Raw genomic sequence first — 18,838 nt, forward strand, 5'->3', positions numbered from 1 at the left:
TTTTATAAAGCTTTTTCCATAGGAAAGCCTGTTTTACACGATGAACAAGACGAGGCTTTTATAAAGCTGCACAACTGCATACACACCACACAGCGGAGGCAGAATTATAATGTACATGTATAATTTATATAAAAAAAAAAAAAAATAAGCTAGTATTTCATAAATGCTTAAAGACATATTTTATTTGATAAATATTTGATTACCACTAATGTAGTGATTTGTAATGTTTGTTGTTTTTAAATTTATTTTATGTGGGTTTTTTTCTTTTTTCTCATTTGAAAGCCATTTTGGACCGTTTTAGGGAGTCAGGCCCAGATGCACCAAAGCCAGCGATCGTCGCTAAACCTGTTTTGACAGCTCTAGCGACGATCACCATTTACCAACCCGATGCAGAAAATGGCTCACTGCACTCGCTCATTCCACAATCCGACCATGCAAATAAGCTCATTAATATTAAAATGTCATGTAAACTAGTGGAGCGAGTGATGCTCTAACATAGCTTCCCGATGTATTAAAAAAAATGATCAAGACCAGTCGCTTACCTGTTTAGACCCTTTTTTTTTAATAGGCACAGATGCTGTGTATTTTACACATGCACAATATCTGCCCCATTAGAAAAAAAAAGCGCGCCCCTGCCGCCGATGATGGTCCTACCTGATAAAGCAGCATGGGCACCGCAAACCTTCCCTCCCCCCATCCCCAAGGCTGAGAAAACTGCAGGAGGAATGCCCACTTTCTCCTGCCATGCTGACCCATTCCCCCCACGAAAGAAAATTGGCAGGAGTGATGCCCAATCCCTCCTGCCATGGCATCTCCCCCACATGCGCAAAGAAAATTGGCAAGAGGGAAGACCACTTTCTCCTGCCAACTGAGGCCCTGCCCCAAACCATCCTCTACCTTCCCCCCCCCAAAAAAAAAGGAAGGAGGGATGCCCACTTCCTGCTGCAACCGGATTTTTTCCCAAACACCCCCACCTGTATCTTTGTCTGTTAGAAGGAGAAGGGAAGCATGGTTCCTCCTCCTTCAAGGCCTGCTCATCCTAAATGGCAGGCCTTCCCTCCTTGGTGCATATGATGCACGGGAAGGAGCCCAAGGCCATGATTGGTCTAGACACCTAAGGTCCCTCCCAAGAGGAGGGACCTTAGGCGTCTGAGCCAATCTGGGATTTGGACTCCTCCCTCTGTATCACATGTGATGTGGGGAGGGGCCTAAGGCTCCTCCTAAATGGTTATAGAATCAGCTTCACATATAACTCCTGGCACGCCCTTGAACTACCCATGTTCCTCCCTGGTTCTTGAGTTGAGTACTATGGGAATTGTGCAGTTTATGGAATACTGACTAAGGTCAGTTACACGCCTAAATGTCAATTAGAGCCAATTAACACAAATTATAGGTTCTTAAAACCAATTAACATCTAATTAAACAATTTAGTTAGGTCTTATTCTAGAAATAGCACACACAATTTTGTACACCAAGAACAGAATTAGGGGGCATATGCTTGTGCACTGCCCCCTAATGTGATGGTATAGTGTGCCAGCTCTGCCACACTATACCATCGGTAATGTCTATATCAGTGTCATAAGAACATAAGCAATGCCTCCGCTGGGTCAGACCTGAGGTCCATCGTGCCCAGCAGTCCGCTCATGCGGCGGCCCAACAGGTCCAGGACCTGTGCAGTAATCCTCTATCTATACCCCTCTATTCCCTTTTCCAACAGGAAATTGTCCAATCCTTTCTTGAACCCCAGTACCGTACTCTGCCCTATTACGCCCTCTGGAAGCGCATTCCAGGTGTCCACCACTCGTTGGGTAAAGAAGAACTTCCTAGTGTTCGTTTTGAATCTGTCCCCTTTCAACTTTTCCGAATGTCCTCTTGTTCTTGTAGTTTTCGAAAGTTTGAAGAATCTGTCCCTCTCTACTCTCTTGATCTTGTAAGTCTCTATCATATCCCCTCTAAGTCTCCTCTTCTCCAGGGAAAAGAGACCCAGTTTCTCCAATCTTTCTCTCTCTCTCTCTCTCTATTTCTGTGTCACTCCCTTTCTCTCTTTCTATACCTCTCTCTCTCTATTTCTCTCTGTCTCCCTTTCTCTTTCTGTCCCTCTCTACTCTCTCTATGCCCTTCATGATCTTGTAAGTCTCTATCATATCCCCTCTAAATCTCCTCTTCCCCAGGGAAAAGAGACTCAGTTTCTCCAGTCTTTCTCTCTCTCTCTTTCCCTTTCTCTCTCTCCCCCTTTCTCTCTCTCTCTATTTCTGTGTCTCTCCCTTTCACTCTCTCTTTCTTTCTATCTCTCTCTATATATATTTCTCTCTGTCTCCCTTTCTCTCTCTCTACTCTCTCTATGCCCTTCATGATCTTGTAAGTCTCTATCATATCCCCTCTAAGTCTCCTCTTCTCCAGGGAAAAGAGACCCAGTTTCTCCAATCTTTCTCTCTCTCTCTATTTCTGTGTCTCTCCCTTTCTCTTTCTCTCTCTATTTCTCTCTGTCTCCCTTTCTCTCTCTCTCTTTCTGTCCCTCTCCACTCTCTCTATGCCCTTCATGATCTTCTAAGTTTCTATCATATCCCCTCTAAGTATCCTCTTCTCCAGGGAAAAGAGTCCCAGTTTCTCCAATCTCTCAGCATATGAAAGGTTTTCCATACCTTTTATCAGACGTGTCGCTCTCCTCTGAACCCTCTCGAGTAACGCCATATCCTTCTTTAGGTACGGCGACCAATATTGGATGCAGTACTCCAGATGCGGACGCACCATCGCCTGACACAACGGCAGGATAACTTCTTTCGTTCTGGTAGTAATACCCTTCTTGATTATACCTAGCATTCTATTCGCTCTTTTAGTGGCCAATGCACACTATGCCGTCGGCTTCATTGTCATGTCCACCATTACTCCCAAGTCCCTTTCTTGGGTACTCTCATTCAATAACATTCCTCCCATCGTATAGCTGTACCTCGGGTTTCTGCTTCCCACATGTAATACTTTACATTTCTCAACGTTGAACTTCATCTGCCATCTCGTCGCCCATTCCCCTAGTTTGTTCAAGTCCCTTTGCAATTCTTCCCAGTCCTCTTTAGTCCAAGCTCCACTAAATAGTTTGGTGTTGTCCACAAATTTTATTATCTCACACTTCGTCCCTGTTTCTAGGTCATTTATGAATATATTAAATAGCAGCGGCCCGAGCACCGAGCCCTGCGGGACACCACTCATGACCCTCCTCCAGTCCGAGTAGTGGCCCTTCACTCCTACCCTCTGTTTCCTACCCGCCAACCAGTTTCTGATCCATCTATGTATGTCTCCATCCATCCCATGGTTCTTCAGTTTCCGGAGTAGACGTTCATGAGGCACCTTGTCAAAGGCTTTTTGGAAATATGATGTCTATGGGGTCTCCTCTGTCCATCCATTTGTTAATTCCTTCGAAGAAGTGCAATAAGTTAATTAGGCACGATCTCCCCTTTCAGAAACCATGTTGGCTGGTTATCAGAAGTTCGTTTCTTTCAAGATGTTCATTGATGTTTTCTTTTATCAGTGCTTCCGCCATTTTCCCCGGAACAGAGGTCAACTTTTTTACTTGGCGGCACAGTAAATTCCACGCTGTGGCTGAAGGGCACCCAGAAATGTGCAGACATCGACGTGATGATGTCACTTGCATGCGCAACATCATCACATCATTTGCGCATGCGCAAAGGCCCTCCAGACGGGGCCCTAAGCTGACAGTAGTGGTGGTGCTGGAGCAGGAGAGGCACGGAAACGAGGAGAGACACCAGCGAGGAGAAGAAGAGGCGCAGGTGCCGGCTGACTGCCTCTCCTCCTTGCCAGCGTCTCGCAGCACATTCAGAATCTTGCCGTGGCAGATCAGGTAAAAATACAGGCAATATTGTGGTCCATCTTTTTTATGCACATACACTTTCAAAACAGCCATCATCTGTATCTAGAAACACGCTTAGAGCATGGAAAAAGCTTTATAAAAATTAACCCCAGAATGAAGAGAATCACTGCCCTCTACTGGCAGAAGCGAGAATCATCTTATAGCACCAGGAGAACAGATGTGATAGATTATTAATCTTGCCACTCTCACTGAAATGTATGGAGAAGCTCACTCATTCCAGACACTACTACTACTATCAGAAGTGTATTCCCATTCCCAAAAGCTGACATAGAACTCAATCCGCCTCATCATATTGGATTTTCCAGACCTCCGCCTATCCCTCCTTCCATCCTGTAGCCATTCCTCTCTCCCCAGCTGCAATCAGTAATAAGGAAGATTTCTTGTTAATTAAAGTCCAGCTGCTAGTTTTATCTTACTAATGGACTTTTCCAGCCAAACACTGGGTGAATAAACACATTTGCTCGATCTCCCTGGTGTGGGGATAATTAATGAAAACAACACTACTCTTCCCTTTGCTAAAATTGATGCTGATGAAAGGAGACAGATCAGCACTTCAGATCAAAAGAACAGCTCAGAGGTGAGGGGATGCATAAAAGTAAAAACACAGCCAGGAGAGATTTTTACCATCAATAGGGAGACTGAATCAGAAAAGAAGGCACATGCCATTCTCTCCCTGCCCTACATGGGTCAGTCTCCTGCAGAGATCGCCATATATATCAGAAATCTCCTAACGTTCTACTAACTCCTAACTGTTTCCCCGAAAATAAGCCCTAGCAGGATTTTTGGAGTAGGTCTTAATATAAGCCCTACCCCCGGGATTCGCTGGCAGTTCCCCTTCCCTCCCTCCCATCCCTTGTGCAGCAGAACCCTTGAATGAGCACCGCTCCCCATCCCGAGCACTCGCCCCCGCCGTGCAGCTGAACCCCCATCCTTCCCTCCCTCCCATCTGAACCCCACCAACCGCGAACGAGCCCTAGTACATACCTCCCTACGCAGTGTCAAGCCGGCAGCACTCTAAACACGCTGCTTCAGCCTTGTCCACCTGTGAATTCACTCTGTTGCATTACTGATGACATCATCAGTAATGCAGCTGCTGCATGAGGGAAGGGAGGAAGGGAAGGAAGGATAGAAGCTGGGCAAGGGTCTTGCTGCATGAGGGATGGGAGGGAGGGGAGGAAAGATGCTGCACATGTGGGGGGAGAAAAAAGAAAGAGGAAGAATTGGGGTGAAGGAGAGGAATGGAGAGATGATCATGTACATACCCCGAAAATAAGACCTAGTGTGTTTTTTGGGCCTAAACTTAATATAAAACACCGTCTTATTTTTGGGGAAAAACAGTATATAAGAGCTTCCTCCATCAATCTTGCAGTGGCACGGAATTAGGATGCCACAAACTGCTACAAGAAAGCCTTCGATCTTTAAGAAGCAGTAACAAGGTAATTTCTCACCATTCCACGAGGCCAACATTTTGGTGTCCAGGTGAGGTCGCGGACGCTGGATCCGGGACTCATAAAGTTGAGCTCTGCACTTGCTCAGAATACTTTTCAGATGGCTCATATCCAACCCAAACCTGGCAGCAGTCAGCTCCAGAGAGTATCGCATTATCAGAACATTCTTCCCAGTCAGCTCACCATGGGGATCCTGAAACAAATAGATGTCTGGGACAGTAGAGACACCAATCCTTCGGTAGCTACACACACCCAGTCCATTGCAAAAACACAAACAGCCAGTGTAAAATCGGACTTGCAACCTACTAAAGAATATGGCAGCTAAATTTGGCAGATCAATTGATTTTGGGGGGGGGGGGGGGGCTAAGACATATGATAGGGTTACCCCTTATTTGACAAAAACTTCATTGGTTACCAATTTATGCTCGATGTAAATTTAAGATGCGTACATCTGTCTTCCAAAATGTTCATGGGATGCCACCATCTTATTTGCCTGCTTTAGAATTGTCAAGAAGAAATCGTCTCTCAAAAGATTTGCAACTTTTATTTCCACGCCAGCAATATCTAGTGGCATCCTCCCAGAATGGAACCTTCTCATATAAGATTCCATAAATTATTGAAAACCTCTCTCTTTAACATGTAATTTTATTGCTTAGACTGTATTATTAGGTATTACTTAAGATGTTTAAGGAATTTATGTATGTAAATCAGGGAGGATTGCTTCCTTGTATTTAACTTTATTCTCATCCACACTAATGTCTTTTGACAGTGCAACGGAATATACATTTTTATATTTTAATGTGTAAAATGGCTTTACATAGAGAATGACATGGGGAGAAAAATTTGTCCCCGTCTCTGCAAGCTTGTCCCCGTCACCGTCCCGTCCCAACGAGCTCAGTCCCTGACACCATCCTGTCCCTGCGAGACTGGTCCCCTTCATTGCCCCATCTCCGTCCCCACAAGCCATCTGATCCCATCCACACAAGCCTCAAATAGTTTTATACTGAATTTTATTAAAATATAAAAATAAACAATATTCTGTACAATTATCATTTTATAAACCAAAGTTCTGGCTGCTGAACTAGAGAAAGAAATGTTCAGCTGGCAGGGCTTTGTTTATAAATGATTATCAACACAACTAATATACTACTTTATCCTAGAGAAAAAAAAAAAAGAAAAATATAATTTTTTTTTCTGCCTTTGTTGTCTGGTTTCTGCTTTCCTCATCTTCTCTTCATTCAATTCATTCCATCCATTGTCTGCCTTCTCTCTGCCTCTTCCATATGCTCTGTTACTGTGCCTCTCCCTTCCATCTCTCCCTCCTCCCACCCCCACCCCCCTACACACACATTGGTCTGGCACCCATCCGCTCCTCCCATAGTCTGGCATCTCTCTCTTGCCCATTTCTCTTCAGCATTTTCTCCCCCACACTCTCTCTTTTCCATTTCCCTTCAGCATCTTCTCCCAACTCTCCATTTCTCTTCTCCATTTTCTTTCAGCGACTTCTCTCCACTTTCTCTTGCTCATTCCTTCAGCATCTTCTCCCTACTCTCTCTTTTCCATTTCCCTTCAGCGTCTTCTCCCCACTCTTCACTTCTCTTCTCCATTTCCCTTCAGCGTCTTCTCTCCACTCTCTCTTGCTCATTTCCTTCAGCGTCTTCTCCCCACTCTCCACTTCTCTTCTCCATTTCCCTTCAGCATCTTCTCTTCACTCTCTCTTGCCCATTTCCTTTCAGCGTTTTCTCCCCACTCTCTCTGCCCCATTTCCCTTGAGTGTCTTCTCTTCCCCTTTTCCCTTCAGCATCTTCTCCCCACTCTCTCTTGCACATTTCCCTTCAGCATCTTCAGCCCACTCTCTTTCCCCCAATTCTCTCCAGTTCCCTTCAGCGTGTGCACACGGTCCAGCAGCCTCCTTCCCTCCCGAACGCTGCCATCCAAGCATCTCCCTCCCTCCCTTCTCCTCACTTTGGCGATTTTCTATTTTTTTTCATCTCCCAACTGCCTGATCCGGCTTTCATCAAGACGCATATGGTTGCCGAAACTTCTCCTCTGATGCAACTTCCTGTTTCCGCTTACATCAGAGGAGAAGTTTCGGCAGTCACACCCGACTTGATGAAAGCCGGGTTGGGCAGCTGAGAGATGAAAGAAAACCAGAAAATCACCACGGTGATGGGAAGGAAGGGAGGGAGGGAGGAAGATAGATGCCCAATCGGTGACCACACAAGCTCCCTCCCATAACTGCGGAGACAAGGCCATTCACCGCTCCAAGGGGCAGTGAATGGCCTTGTCCCCATACCCACGGCGACGACAACTTTTTCTCCCACCGTTTAGGCGTGTTACCCACAACTACCTGTAGATAACAGCCACCATGTCATTCTCTAGCTTTACAGTTTAAAAAAAAGTACAACTGCAATCAAACACTTCAGCATGTCATGGAATATCTATACTTCCAGAAGTAAACTGCTTAGGTCTGTAATATGCCGATACGGTATAACAAATGCTAATAAAACTTAAACATAAGTATAGAAGGCAATCAGCAAATTCAAGTTATTCAATATTCCGCAAATATAAAACCAAAAGTAAATCTAAACGGTTTACAATAAAAATTTAAAATTTAAAATTAAACAAAGTCCCAACACACATACACCATCTTGCCTGTATCCCAAATTTCCCCATTGAGAGCACCACTGGCTGTTGACTGAGCAAAGCATTAGGCTTAAAACGTTCTGCCTCAATTTCCAAGCCTCGAAGGATATCAGTGGGCTTCATTGCATTTGCCGTGCTGGGAATTGCTATCGTAACTTTGTAAAAGGAGCTCTAAATGTTTAATTAAATTAAAATTAAATTACTTAAAATACACTTCTCCCTCAGTATTCGCGGTTTTAGCACTCACGATTTCTATTATTCGGGGGGTTTTGGCCCAGGACACCCCCCCTAGTGAATCGCTCCGTCCCCGACGTCCCCATACCTTACCCAGTGGTCTAGCAGTGATGCAGGGTGGAAGCCATCTTTCTACACTCTTGCAAGTTCCCATGGTCTCACGAAACTACAACAGGAACTCACGGCAGCCATTTTTGATGATGGCTCTGCATGGGGCAGGAGTGTTGAAAGATTGTTCCTGCCCCGCATCACCGCTAGACCACCAGGTAAAGTCCGGGAGGCAGGGGTGGATCAGAGTCAGCCCAAAAGTTATTCGCAAATTTTCCATATTTGAGGACCAGCTCTGCCCCTAACCCCCGCAAATACAGAGGGAGGAGTGTATTAGCACTTGGGCTCATAAAGTTAACAGTAAATGAAATCACTTCATACAGTGTTGGATGTTTTCAGGCTTAAATTTTCATAAGTCTATATCAGATGGGTATAATATTTTTGATGCCTAAATATACCAGGTATGTGCCTAAGGAATGTTTTTATCAGGAAAACTATATTGGTTTGCAAAGGATGCAAAAATCAGGAACCAGAAGAAACCACTTTTGTCTGTCTTCTTTGATTTTACAACACTCTTTGATACGGTGGACTGACGTATTTTATTATTTAAGTTGCCGAGTAGCCTAATGGTTAGTGCTGTGACCCAAGAACCATGGGGCAATAGAGGGTTAAGTGACTGGAGCAAGAGAGGGTTAAATGACTTGTCAAGAATCACTAAGAGCTCACCTAACCCTCTATTGCCCCCAGGTACAAAATAAATACTTGTATGCGATATGTAAATGCTTTGATTGGAACTGCAGGAAGGCGGTGTATCAAATCCCATTCACTTTATTCATTACTTATTTATTTATTGGTATTTATTAACTGCTTTTTCATGAAGAGATTTACCCAAAGTAGTTTTACAATATACTGAATAGTAATTGGGTAAGAACATAAGAATAGCTTTACTGGGTCAGACCAATGGTCCATCAAGCCCAGTAGCCCGTTCTCACGGTGGCCAATTCAGGTCACTAGTACCTGGCCAAAAGCAAAGGTGTAGCAATATTCCATGCTACCAATCCAGGGCAAGCAGTGGCTTCCCCCGTGTCTTTCTCAATAACAGACTACGGACTTTTCATTTTATAAGTATGACACACTGAACTCCACCAAAAACTATAATTCAATCTGCTCCAATTTTTCCAATTATACATTATTTGCTGAATGGCAACTCCTGTCAGAATCAGTAAAAGTTTGTTATTTTTGGAAGATATTTGGCTCTTAGCTCTCATAGACATGCCAAATAAAACTGTGTCATACGATAATGCCACATGATTTTCTAGCAAGTTATTTATTTGGCCCCCAATTTCCAAAAAAGCCAAAATAAATGGACACCAGAACCGGTTACACCATCGAAGGCTCCATTACCAAAAGAATGTAAATGTGAGGAGGAAATAATTAAATAATTTAAAGCAATTAAAGAAATTGTCTTGATAAAGATATTAATATGAAAGAAAAATGGAAAAACAATTAATAGGGGAAAGGGATGAATATCTATGATATGAATTTGTACATACATATATATTTTATTATACATTTTATAATATGTGATTCATGTATTGAAAGAATGAAAATTCTATAAATAAAAAGTTAAAAAAAAAAAAAAAAAGAAATTGTCTTGATGAATTCAAAAAAATTAAACGACTTACAGGAGGAAGTCTCTACACTAAATAAAAGAACGGAGGTACCAGAAATAAAAGTGAGCCAACTAGAAAAGAACGTGGAGAGTTTTGAAAAGGAAAGAAGGCAGTTTAAAATGGACCGAGAGAAAATCATAATGCTCACCAAGGAGTTGGAGGATTGCTCAAACAAAATGAGGAGATCTAATCTGAGATTATTAGGCGTACCGGAAGGGGTGGAGAAAGGGAACCTGATTTCCTTTGTAGAAAATTTTATCATGAAAGTCCTGCCTTTAAAAACCAAACATCCAATTGAAATTGAGCATGCACACAGGGTGCCTATGAGAAGACCAGAAAAATTTGTAGGTCCTCGCACGATAATTTTTAAGCTTTTCAGATATCAGCACGCCTTAGAAATAATAAGGTTGGCAAAAGAGAATCAGAATTTAAGGTGCCAAGATGCGAGGATCCATATTGTACCGGACTTTGCAAAATCCACTGCAGAAAGGAGGAAGCAGTTTTTAGATTTAAGACCATCTTTAAGGGAAATTGGAGCAAAGTACGGTTTACTATATCCTGCTATTATACAGATCGCGCCGCGTTGTGGGGGGTTTGGGGGGGTTGTAACCCCCCATATTTTACTGAAAACTTAACTTTTTCCCTGTTTTTAGGGAAAAAGTTAAGTTTTCACTAAAATGTGGGGGGTTACAACCCCCCAAACTCCCCAAAACGCAGCCGCGATCTGTATTAAGTAAAGTGGGGGGGCTCCCCAACAAACCCCCCGTCGCAGCCCCTAAAAACAGTCTTTTTCTTCAGCGCGCGCCTCCGTCTTGCGCTCAGTTGTCGGCGCGCACCTTTGTCTATGAACCAGAAAAACGAGTCAAATATCTTCACATAATAACATCCTTTTATTGATCATGACTGGAGTCGCCATTCAACACATCACTAATAATTGGAAAGATCACAGTAGACTCAATTTTAAGTTTTGGTGGAATTCATTATGTCTAAAACTTCACTGGCAACCAGTTCACTCCAGAGTCCTCTTTAAATGTGCCTGTTTAGCCTTCAAGATCCTACATGGCATCCTCCCTCCCGTTATCCCACTCTTCTGGAATTCCTCTAACCCTAATTCCACTAGATCCTCCCAAAAACTGAAACTATCATTCCCCTCTACAAAAGGTATATCCCGCCTAGGAAAACTAGGAACATCCCTCCCCTTTAGAACCACAGAACTCTGGAATAACCTCACATCCCCGCTCAGAGTTTCAAGTTCCCTCCAATCCTTCCGCAAACACCTGAAAACTTGGCTCTTTTCAAAAATCTAACACTTCCCGCTATTTGGTTCTTTATCTTCCTAGCTCCTTTCCTATAACCTTTCATTGTAGCTCCTTTTCAACCTAACCCTGTAAACCGTGCCGAGCTCTACGCTTGTGGAGATGGCGCGGTATACAAACCTAAGGTTTAGTTTAGTTTAGTTTAGTCTAATGTATAGAATGGAAAGATCATTAGCTAATCAACATGGAAATTATAAGAACTTTATTAAAATTTGGGAGCCATTAACATCCTTTTGTAATGATTAAACGCCATTTTTCTATTGAAATATACACTAGTTATTGTAGAGAGGGGGAGGATATATTTTATTGTTCATTTTAGAAAATAGTGGGATTGGTGGGAGGGGAGAGGGATAAATATATGTATTACATGATATAATGGTAAGAATATTAAGTGATGTTTTCCATGTTGCTGTTTTTTTGTTTTTTTAAAATTCTTTATTCATTTATAATTTACAAGTGTGCAATAAATAACAAACACGTAAGATACAGCATCACTTGAAAATAAGCAATCTTTCAACAAGAAAATTTAACCCTCCCCCCTCCCATATCACTTTTCCAACAAAATAGATATACCACATAAATATAATATCTTGATATTTGTACACTTGATGTCAGAATGAAAATGAATAAAGATTAAAAAAAAAGAACTCTAAACTAAATTGATTATTAATAACTAGTCTTTAAGCCCGTTACATTAACGGGTGCTAGAACATATGTGTGTGTGTCTGTCTTTTTTTCTCTCTCTCTCCTTAGCCACTTTCTTTCTTTCTGCCTTTCTTTTTCCTTGGCTGTCCATCACCACCCCTTGCCTGCTCCCCCTGTCCATTTTCCCTTCCTTTTACCTCCACTGTGTCCACCACCACCCCTTCACTGCTCTCCTTATGCAGCAGCAGCCCTTCTCCCTTTGTTTTACCTCCCCCCTGTCCAGCAGCACCTCTTTCCTTCTCCCTCTGTCCAACATTAGTCCTCCGTTCCTTTTTCTTCACCTCCCCTGTCCATCAGCATCTCTTTCCTTCTCCCCCTGTCCAGCAGTAGGCATCCCTTCCTTTTTTATCCTCCCTCCTCCTTCTTATCCCTATGATACTCTTACCTTGCTCTGCCCCTGATCAAAGGTTCCCGACAGCTGCCCAGTTGCACCCATTGGAAAAGTTCCCACTGCCGCATCCCGCACCCCTCCTGACGCGGCTCCCGCTGTCCTTTCTGTCTCTGGCCTCCTTTGCCTGTCTGTCTTTCTGTGTATCTCCCTGACTCTGTGTCTTTCTTCTTTCCTTTATGTCTCCCTTCCTCCCTCTGTCTGTCTGTCCAAAGCAGCATTCCATCCCCCTCCATTTCCCTCCCCCCACACCAGTTCCCTGTGCACCTGCCCCTGTGTCTTTCTTATTTTCTTTGTGTTTCCCTTCCTCTCTCTGTCTGTCCAAAGCAGCATTCCATCCCCCTCCATTTCCCTCCCCCCCACACCAGTTCCCTGAGCACCTGCCCCTGTGTATTTCTTATTTTCTTTGTGTTTCCCTTCCTCTCTCTGTCTGTCTGTCCGTCCAAAGCAGCATTCCCTTCCCCTCCATTTCCCTCCCCCCACCAGTTCCCTGTGCAGCAGCATTAGCGTTTCCTCTACCCCCCCCTTTCCCTTCCCGCGGGCCGGACTACAAAGGTGGTGATTCCAGCAGCGCTTGCATCAGTCTCCACACGCTGCTTCGGGCCCTTCTACTGCCCTGATTTACTCTGGCACGTCCCTGATGACATCATCAGAGACGCGGCAGAGCAAATCAGGGCAGTAGAAGGGCCCGAAGCAGCGTGTGGAGACTGATGAACACGCTGCTGGAATCGCCATTCAGGCCCGCGGGAAAAGAAGGGGGTGGGCGGCAAAGGAGAAACGGAGATCGGCGGCGGCGGCAGGAGAAACGGAGAACGTCGTCTGGCTGCGGTCCGGCTTGTGGAGGCGATAGGCTGGTGACGTATTAGCGCGCATGCGCACTCCTTAGGCCACAGACCTACAGCGCACGGAACACGCAAATAGGAATGTGCATGCGCGAGTTAGCCTTTTATTATATAGGATAAATTATTGTAAGGAATAGATATCATTTTCCCCTGACTAACATAAATGAAAGAATGGGGGGGGGGGGGGGTTTGATTTTCATTATTTGTTATGAAGGGAATGAAAGAATTTATTATATTATATGGTTTATTTGATATTAGAATGGTGGTTGGGATGGGGATAAATCTTATTTAATGAGGAAATTTGTGGAATTTCAACTTATGTATTAAGTTAAAATGTTATTACTTTCTGTGCACTTGATGTAAAATATAAAATGAATAAAGAATTTAAAAAAAAAAAAACTACAGATTTTTCCTCCAGGAACTTGACCAAACCTTTCTTAAAACCAGCTAAGCTATCCGCTCTTACCACATCCTCTGGCAACGCGCTCTCTGAGTGAAAAAAAATTCCTCCTATTGGTTTTAAAAGTATTTCCCTGTAACTTCATCGAGTGTCCCCCTAGTCTTTGTCATTTTTGACGGAGTGAAAAATCGATCCACTTGTACCCGTTCTACTCCACTCAGGATTGTAGACTTCAGTCATATCTCCCCTCAGCCGTCTCTTTTCAAAGCTGAAGAGCCCTAACCTTTTTAGTCTTTCCTCATATGAGAGGAGTTCTCTCCCCTTTATCATCTTGGTCGCTCTTTTTTTAACCTTTTCTAGCGCCGCTATATCTTTCTTGAGATAAGAACAGAATGGAATGCAATCTACTGTAGGGGCGTTTCATTTTCGAAAGGGCGACTGTGAGAAAATGAGGTACTCTTAAGTATTTTTCCTATCTGTCCCAGCATGCTCACAATCTAACAGTGGTACCTAGGGCAATGAAGGATTAAGTGACCTGAACAGTATCACCGGGAGCAAACTCACAACCTAAGGGGCTGAGGCAGTAGCTCTAACCAGTAGGCCACTCTTCTCTTCCCCACCCCTCCTTTTTCTTTTCTATTTAGGACATTGGTGTGTAAGGGAGAGTGTGGTTCATTTCATTTTTGGGAAAAAGTGCAGAAAGGTATGTAGATAAGACAAGGGAATGTTCCGACAATTTCAACCTGAAGTCCCTTGGAGCTCCATTTTTTCTCTCACATTGCTTAAGGCAGTGCGTTGCAAACTGTGTCGCGCAAGATGCTAGGGAGGAGAGGTGCCGGTTGACTGCCTACAAGACGTGCCTCTCGCAGCGAGAAGCACATTAGAGACTGACACAGGGGAAAAAATCTGTCCCCTTCACCGCCCTGTGCCCGCCACCGCCCAATCCCCGCCGTCCCCTTCATCGCCCCGTGCCCGCAGCACCCACCCTTCCCTCTCACCACCTCACTGCCCTTCGGCACTTCCCTTCGGCCCTCGCGCGGTCCGTGCATCTCCCTCCCCCTTACCTTCTTGGCACGTTTTAAGGTTTCAGACTTGTTAAAAGCCGCCGGAGTATTCGTGCAGTCGCATGCGTGTGTGGGCGGAAGCTTCTCCTCCGACGCAACCGGAAGTTACAGCGGAGGAGAAGCTTCTGTCTACACACGCACGTGACTGCACGTACGCTCCGGCGGCTTTCAACAAGTCTGAATTGAAACCTCAAAACACGCCGCGAAGGAGAGGGAGGGAGATAGATAGATTCGGGTGTGTAGGTAGGAAGGAGGGAGGGGGCAGTGCGCGATCAGTGACCACGCGCGTTCCCTCCCTTAATTGCGGGGACAAAGCCATTCACCGCTCCACGGGGCGGTGGATGGCCTTGTCCCCGTACCTATGGTGAGCACTTTCCCCCCTCCACCGTTTTGGCGGGTTACCCACGGCTACACGCGGCTAGCCACAGGCAACATCCACCGTGTCATTCTCTAAAGCACATCTCTAAAGCAGTCAGCTGGCGCCAGCGCCTCTGCTTCTCTCTGCGCCACTTCCCTTCCGGCACCCCCCAATGGCAGCTCAGGGCCCCGTTTGGAGGGCCTCCGTGCACACACGCGACACCATCACGTCAACGTCCGCACACTTCCGGATGCCTCGAGCCGCAGCCACCAAGTTTGGTATGCCGCGGCTTCGCAAAGTTTGCAAGACACTGGCTTAAAGTATTATTTGTACCCTTGATTTCATACCAGTCACTCTTTTGATATCAGTTTTTTTACCTACATGGATGATATTCGGTTTTGTTTTCTGTTCAGCTCTAACCCTAACCAGTCAATTTAAACTATTACAGCTGTCTGTTGGCTGGTTTGATCTGGATGAAAGGTGTTACACCAGAACTAAACCCAAAGTGCTATCGGTTAGCAAGATGCCATTTCAAAAGCTAAGATACAATTAACGTTAAGTGGAGTTATTTTACCTTTGAAATCCCAAGATGAAAGCCTGAGAACGATTTCAAATTGGCAATGGATGAAACTACTTCAACTGCCACAAAATATGCTTTTAAGCCTTTCCTGGCTCACCAGTCAAAACCTTATCAGTGTGAATCTGCTTTATTTAAAACAGTGTGTGCACAGTGGTTGAAGCTACAGCTTCAGCACTCTGGGGTTGTGGGTTCAAAACCCCGTGCTGCTCCTTGTGACCCTGGGCCAGTCACTTAATCCTCCATAGCCCCAGGTACGTTAGATAGATTGTGAGCCCACCGGGACAGATATGGAAAATGCTTGAGTACCTGATTGTAAAAACCGCTTAGATAACCTTGATAGGCGGTATATAATATCCTAATAAAACTTGAAACTTTGATTACTGTAATGCTCTATTTGTGGGACATCCATATAACATAACTTTATTCTTCTATACCGCCACAATCGTACGACTTCTAGGCGGTTTACACTGAAGAGAACTGGACAATCAGCGCTTTACAAAATACGAATAGTAAAAATAGAACATATTTCTCAAGAATAGTCAGTGTAAAATTATTAAATTTAGTAAAACTTCTGTTTAGGAAATGAATCTTTCAAACAATGCAGTCTTAATTTCTTTCCGAAAAGCGCTATAAGTCAACCTGGCTCCACTGATGTAAAGTGTACTTTCAGACTGCAGCTGGGATGCAAGCCCAGGGACCAGGGCAGACCAATTTTCAAGAGTCTGTCCTGGTTGTACATTTATGAGTCCATAACGGAACTTTTAAGCACAGAGGAGATAATTTTATTATTTTTCCATACATGGGGCAATATACGCATGTGAAATGACAGTGCCAAGCATAAAATAACTTTTACTGTAGATGCAGGCCTGGGCAGAGCTTGCAAGTAGGCAAGTTGATTATAAAATACATGAATCTATGCACAAACTTGTAAAATTTACCCACGAACAGATGTAAATGCCCCTGACTGCATTCAAGGCACCAGAATTTTAGAAAGATACATAAGGACCTAGATGTCTTTATAAAATAGCTCCTAAGCAGGCATCTACTTGACCTCCTAACCTAGGTGCCCGGTTATAAAATTACCATTGGGGGGGATAATTCTAGAAAGTGGAAGCTGGAATTTAGGTGACAAGTATGCATGTAAATGACCAGAACTTATATTTGGTTTCAGGCTTATATTTGGTTTCAGCAGCGCGTTTACTGCGAATTTCTATGTAATTGTTCTTTTGGACTGATTAGTTTTTCCACGTATCTACTACCTTAGGGCTACACTTCGCTCCGTATTCGCGGTTTCCGTAGCTACGGTTTTGATTATTCGCGATTTTCTGTTAAAAAAATCATTTTCATTTTTCGGGCTATTTTAAGCCCTGTGAGACCTCTCCCTTAAGTCTTACCTGGTGGTCTAGCGGGTTTTCGGGCAGGAGCGATCTTCCCACGTTCTTGCCCTGTGCAGATCGCTCACAGGAAATGGCTGCCTTGAACTCCCGTCGTAGTCTCGAGAGACGACGGGAGCTCCTGCCGGAAAACCCGCTAGACCACTTGGTAAGGCTTCCAGGGCTTAAAATAGCCGAGGGGTTAGGGGCGGAACTGGCCCGAATATTATTCATGGAACTTCCTCTCCAACGTAAGAATTGATATCAGAGGTGAAGTCTTGTGAGTCCGGCGCTTGTACATTCCTGGTCTGGCTCGTGGAAGCAGGGAGAAATCGGCATGGTGGCTTAGGGGGTAGGGAAAGAATCGGGGAAATGGAGAAATTGGTGCGATGGCTTGGGGGGGCAGGGGGAGAGAGAAAGAAAGAGAGACAGAAAGAAAAGGGGAGGGGCAGAAAGAAAAAAATATTGGATTTATAGTCAGAAGAAGGAAGTGCAAACTCATGAAATCACCAGACAAAAAGGTAGGGAAAATGATTTTATTTTCAGTTTAGTGATCAAAATGTGTCTGTTTTAAGAATTTATATCTGCTGTCTATATTTTGCACTATGGCTCCCTTTTACTAAACCGTAATAGCGTTTTTTAGCGCAGGGAGCCTATGAGCATCGAGAGCAGCACAGGGCATTCAGTGCATCTCCCTGCTCTAAAAACCAGTATTGCGATTTAGTAAAAAGGGAGGGGGTATATTTGTCTATTTTTGTATAGTTGTTCCTGAGGTGACATTGCATAGAATCGTCTGCCTTGACCTCTTTGAAAACCCGCGGAATATAAATGATAATTAACATTTTCTCTGCGTACAGTGTGCTTTGTGTTTTTAAAAAAATTTTATTGTTGGTAGATCATTTTGACTTGGTCATTTTAAAAGTAGCTCGCAAGCCCAAAAAGTGTGGGCACCCTTGCAGTAGAGCCATTTCTTGTATGACTGGATGAGCTATATTTATCTTTTTTTTTAGTTGTTTAAATTCATGCAGAAATAAATGGCTAGATTGAACCTAATGACTTCATTAATGCCTTTCCCTTTTTTAAACCTCTATACCATTTGAAAGAGGGAAAATACTTCTTAAATTCAGTAAAAATATTCTGGCACAAGTGTCAAACCTTAAAAAAGGAAGTCATATTGAGCATTGGAAAATAATAATAATTAACTAATAAAAATAGTATACATTTAGGGCTCCTTTTACTAAATTACGATAGTGGTTTTAGTGTGCGCTTAGCGAGCGGAGGAATTGTCATGCGCGCTAGATGCTAACGCCAGCATTGAGTTGGCGCTAGTTTTCCCACGTAGCGCAGGGGTTTGTGCGCGCTAAAAATGCTAGCGCATCTTAGTAAAAGAGGGGGTTAATTTTCTCCACCACCAAATTTCCCCATCTCGCCCCACCCGGCTACTTTTTCATGCCACCCGGCTGGAAAAAAATTCTGGGGAGAACACTGGAGTATACATATTTAAGTCTTCCAGTCTCTTCTCATACTTCTTTTGGTTCAAACCCCTTATCATTTTTGTTGCCTTCCTCTGGACCACCTCAAGTCTTTTTATATCCTTCGCCAGATATGGCCTCCAAAACTGAACACAATACTCCAAGTGTGGCCTCACCAATGACCTATACAGGGGCATCAACACCTCCCTTCTTCTGCTGGTTACTCCTCTTTCTATACAGCCTAGCATCCTTCTGGCTACAGCCACCACCTTATCACACTGTTTAGCTGCCTTTAGATCCTCAGAGCAATCAACCCAAGGTCCCTCTCTCCATCAGTGCTTATCAGCTTCTCACCTGCCAGCACATATAGTTCCTCAAATGCATCACTCTGCACTTCTTCACACTGAA

General features: G+C 44.0%; 1 protein-coding gene across 2 annotated transcripts in view; it reads right to left on the minus strand.

Annotated features, from left to right (window-relative positions):
* Nucleotides 1-18,838, minus strand: part of SPATA20 (spermatogenesis associated 20) — a 117,655-nt gene that overhangs the window by 61,902 nt on the left and 36,915 nt on the right. For both annotated transcript variants that reach the window (XM_033960159.1, XM_033960158.1), the window contains exon 11: nucleotides 5,332-5,524. In XM_033960159.1, the coding sequence (XP_033816050.1) occupies nucleotides 5,332-5,524 (193 nt within the window). The remainder of the gene's footprint in view (nucleotides 1-5,331; nucleotides 5,525-18,838) is intronic.

The sequence above is a fragment of the Geotrypetes seraphini genome, chromosome 10 (genome assembly GCF_902459505.1).
Source record: "Geotrypetes seraphini chromosome 10, aGeoSer1.1, whole genome shotgun sequence".
In the NCBI taxonomy this organism is placed as follows: Eukaryota; Metazoa; Chordata; class Amphibia; order Gymnophiona; family Dermophiidae; genus Geotrypetes; species Geotrypetes seraphini.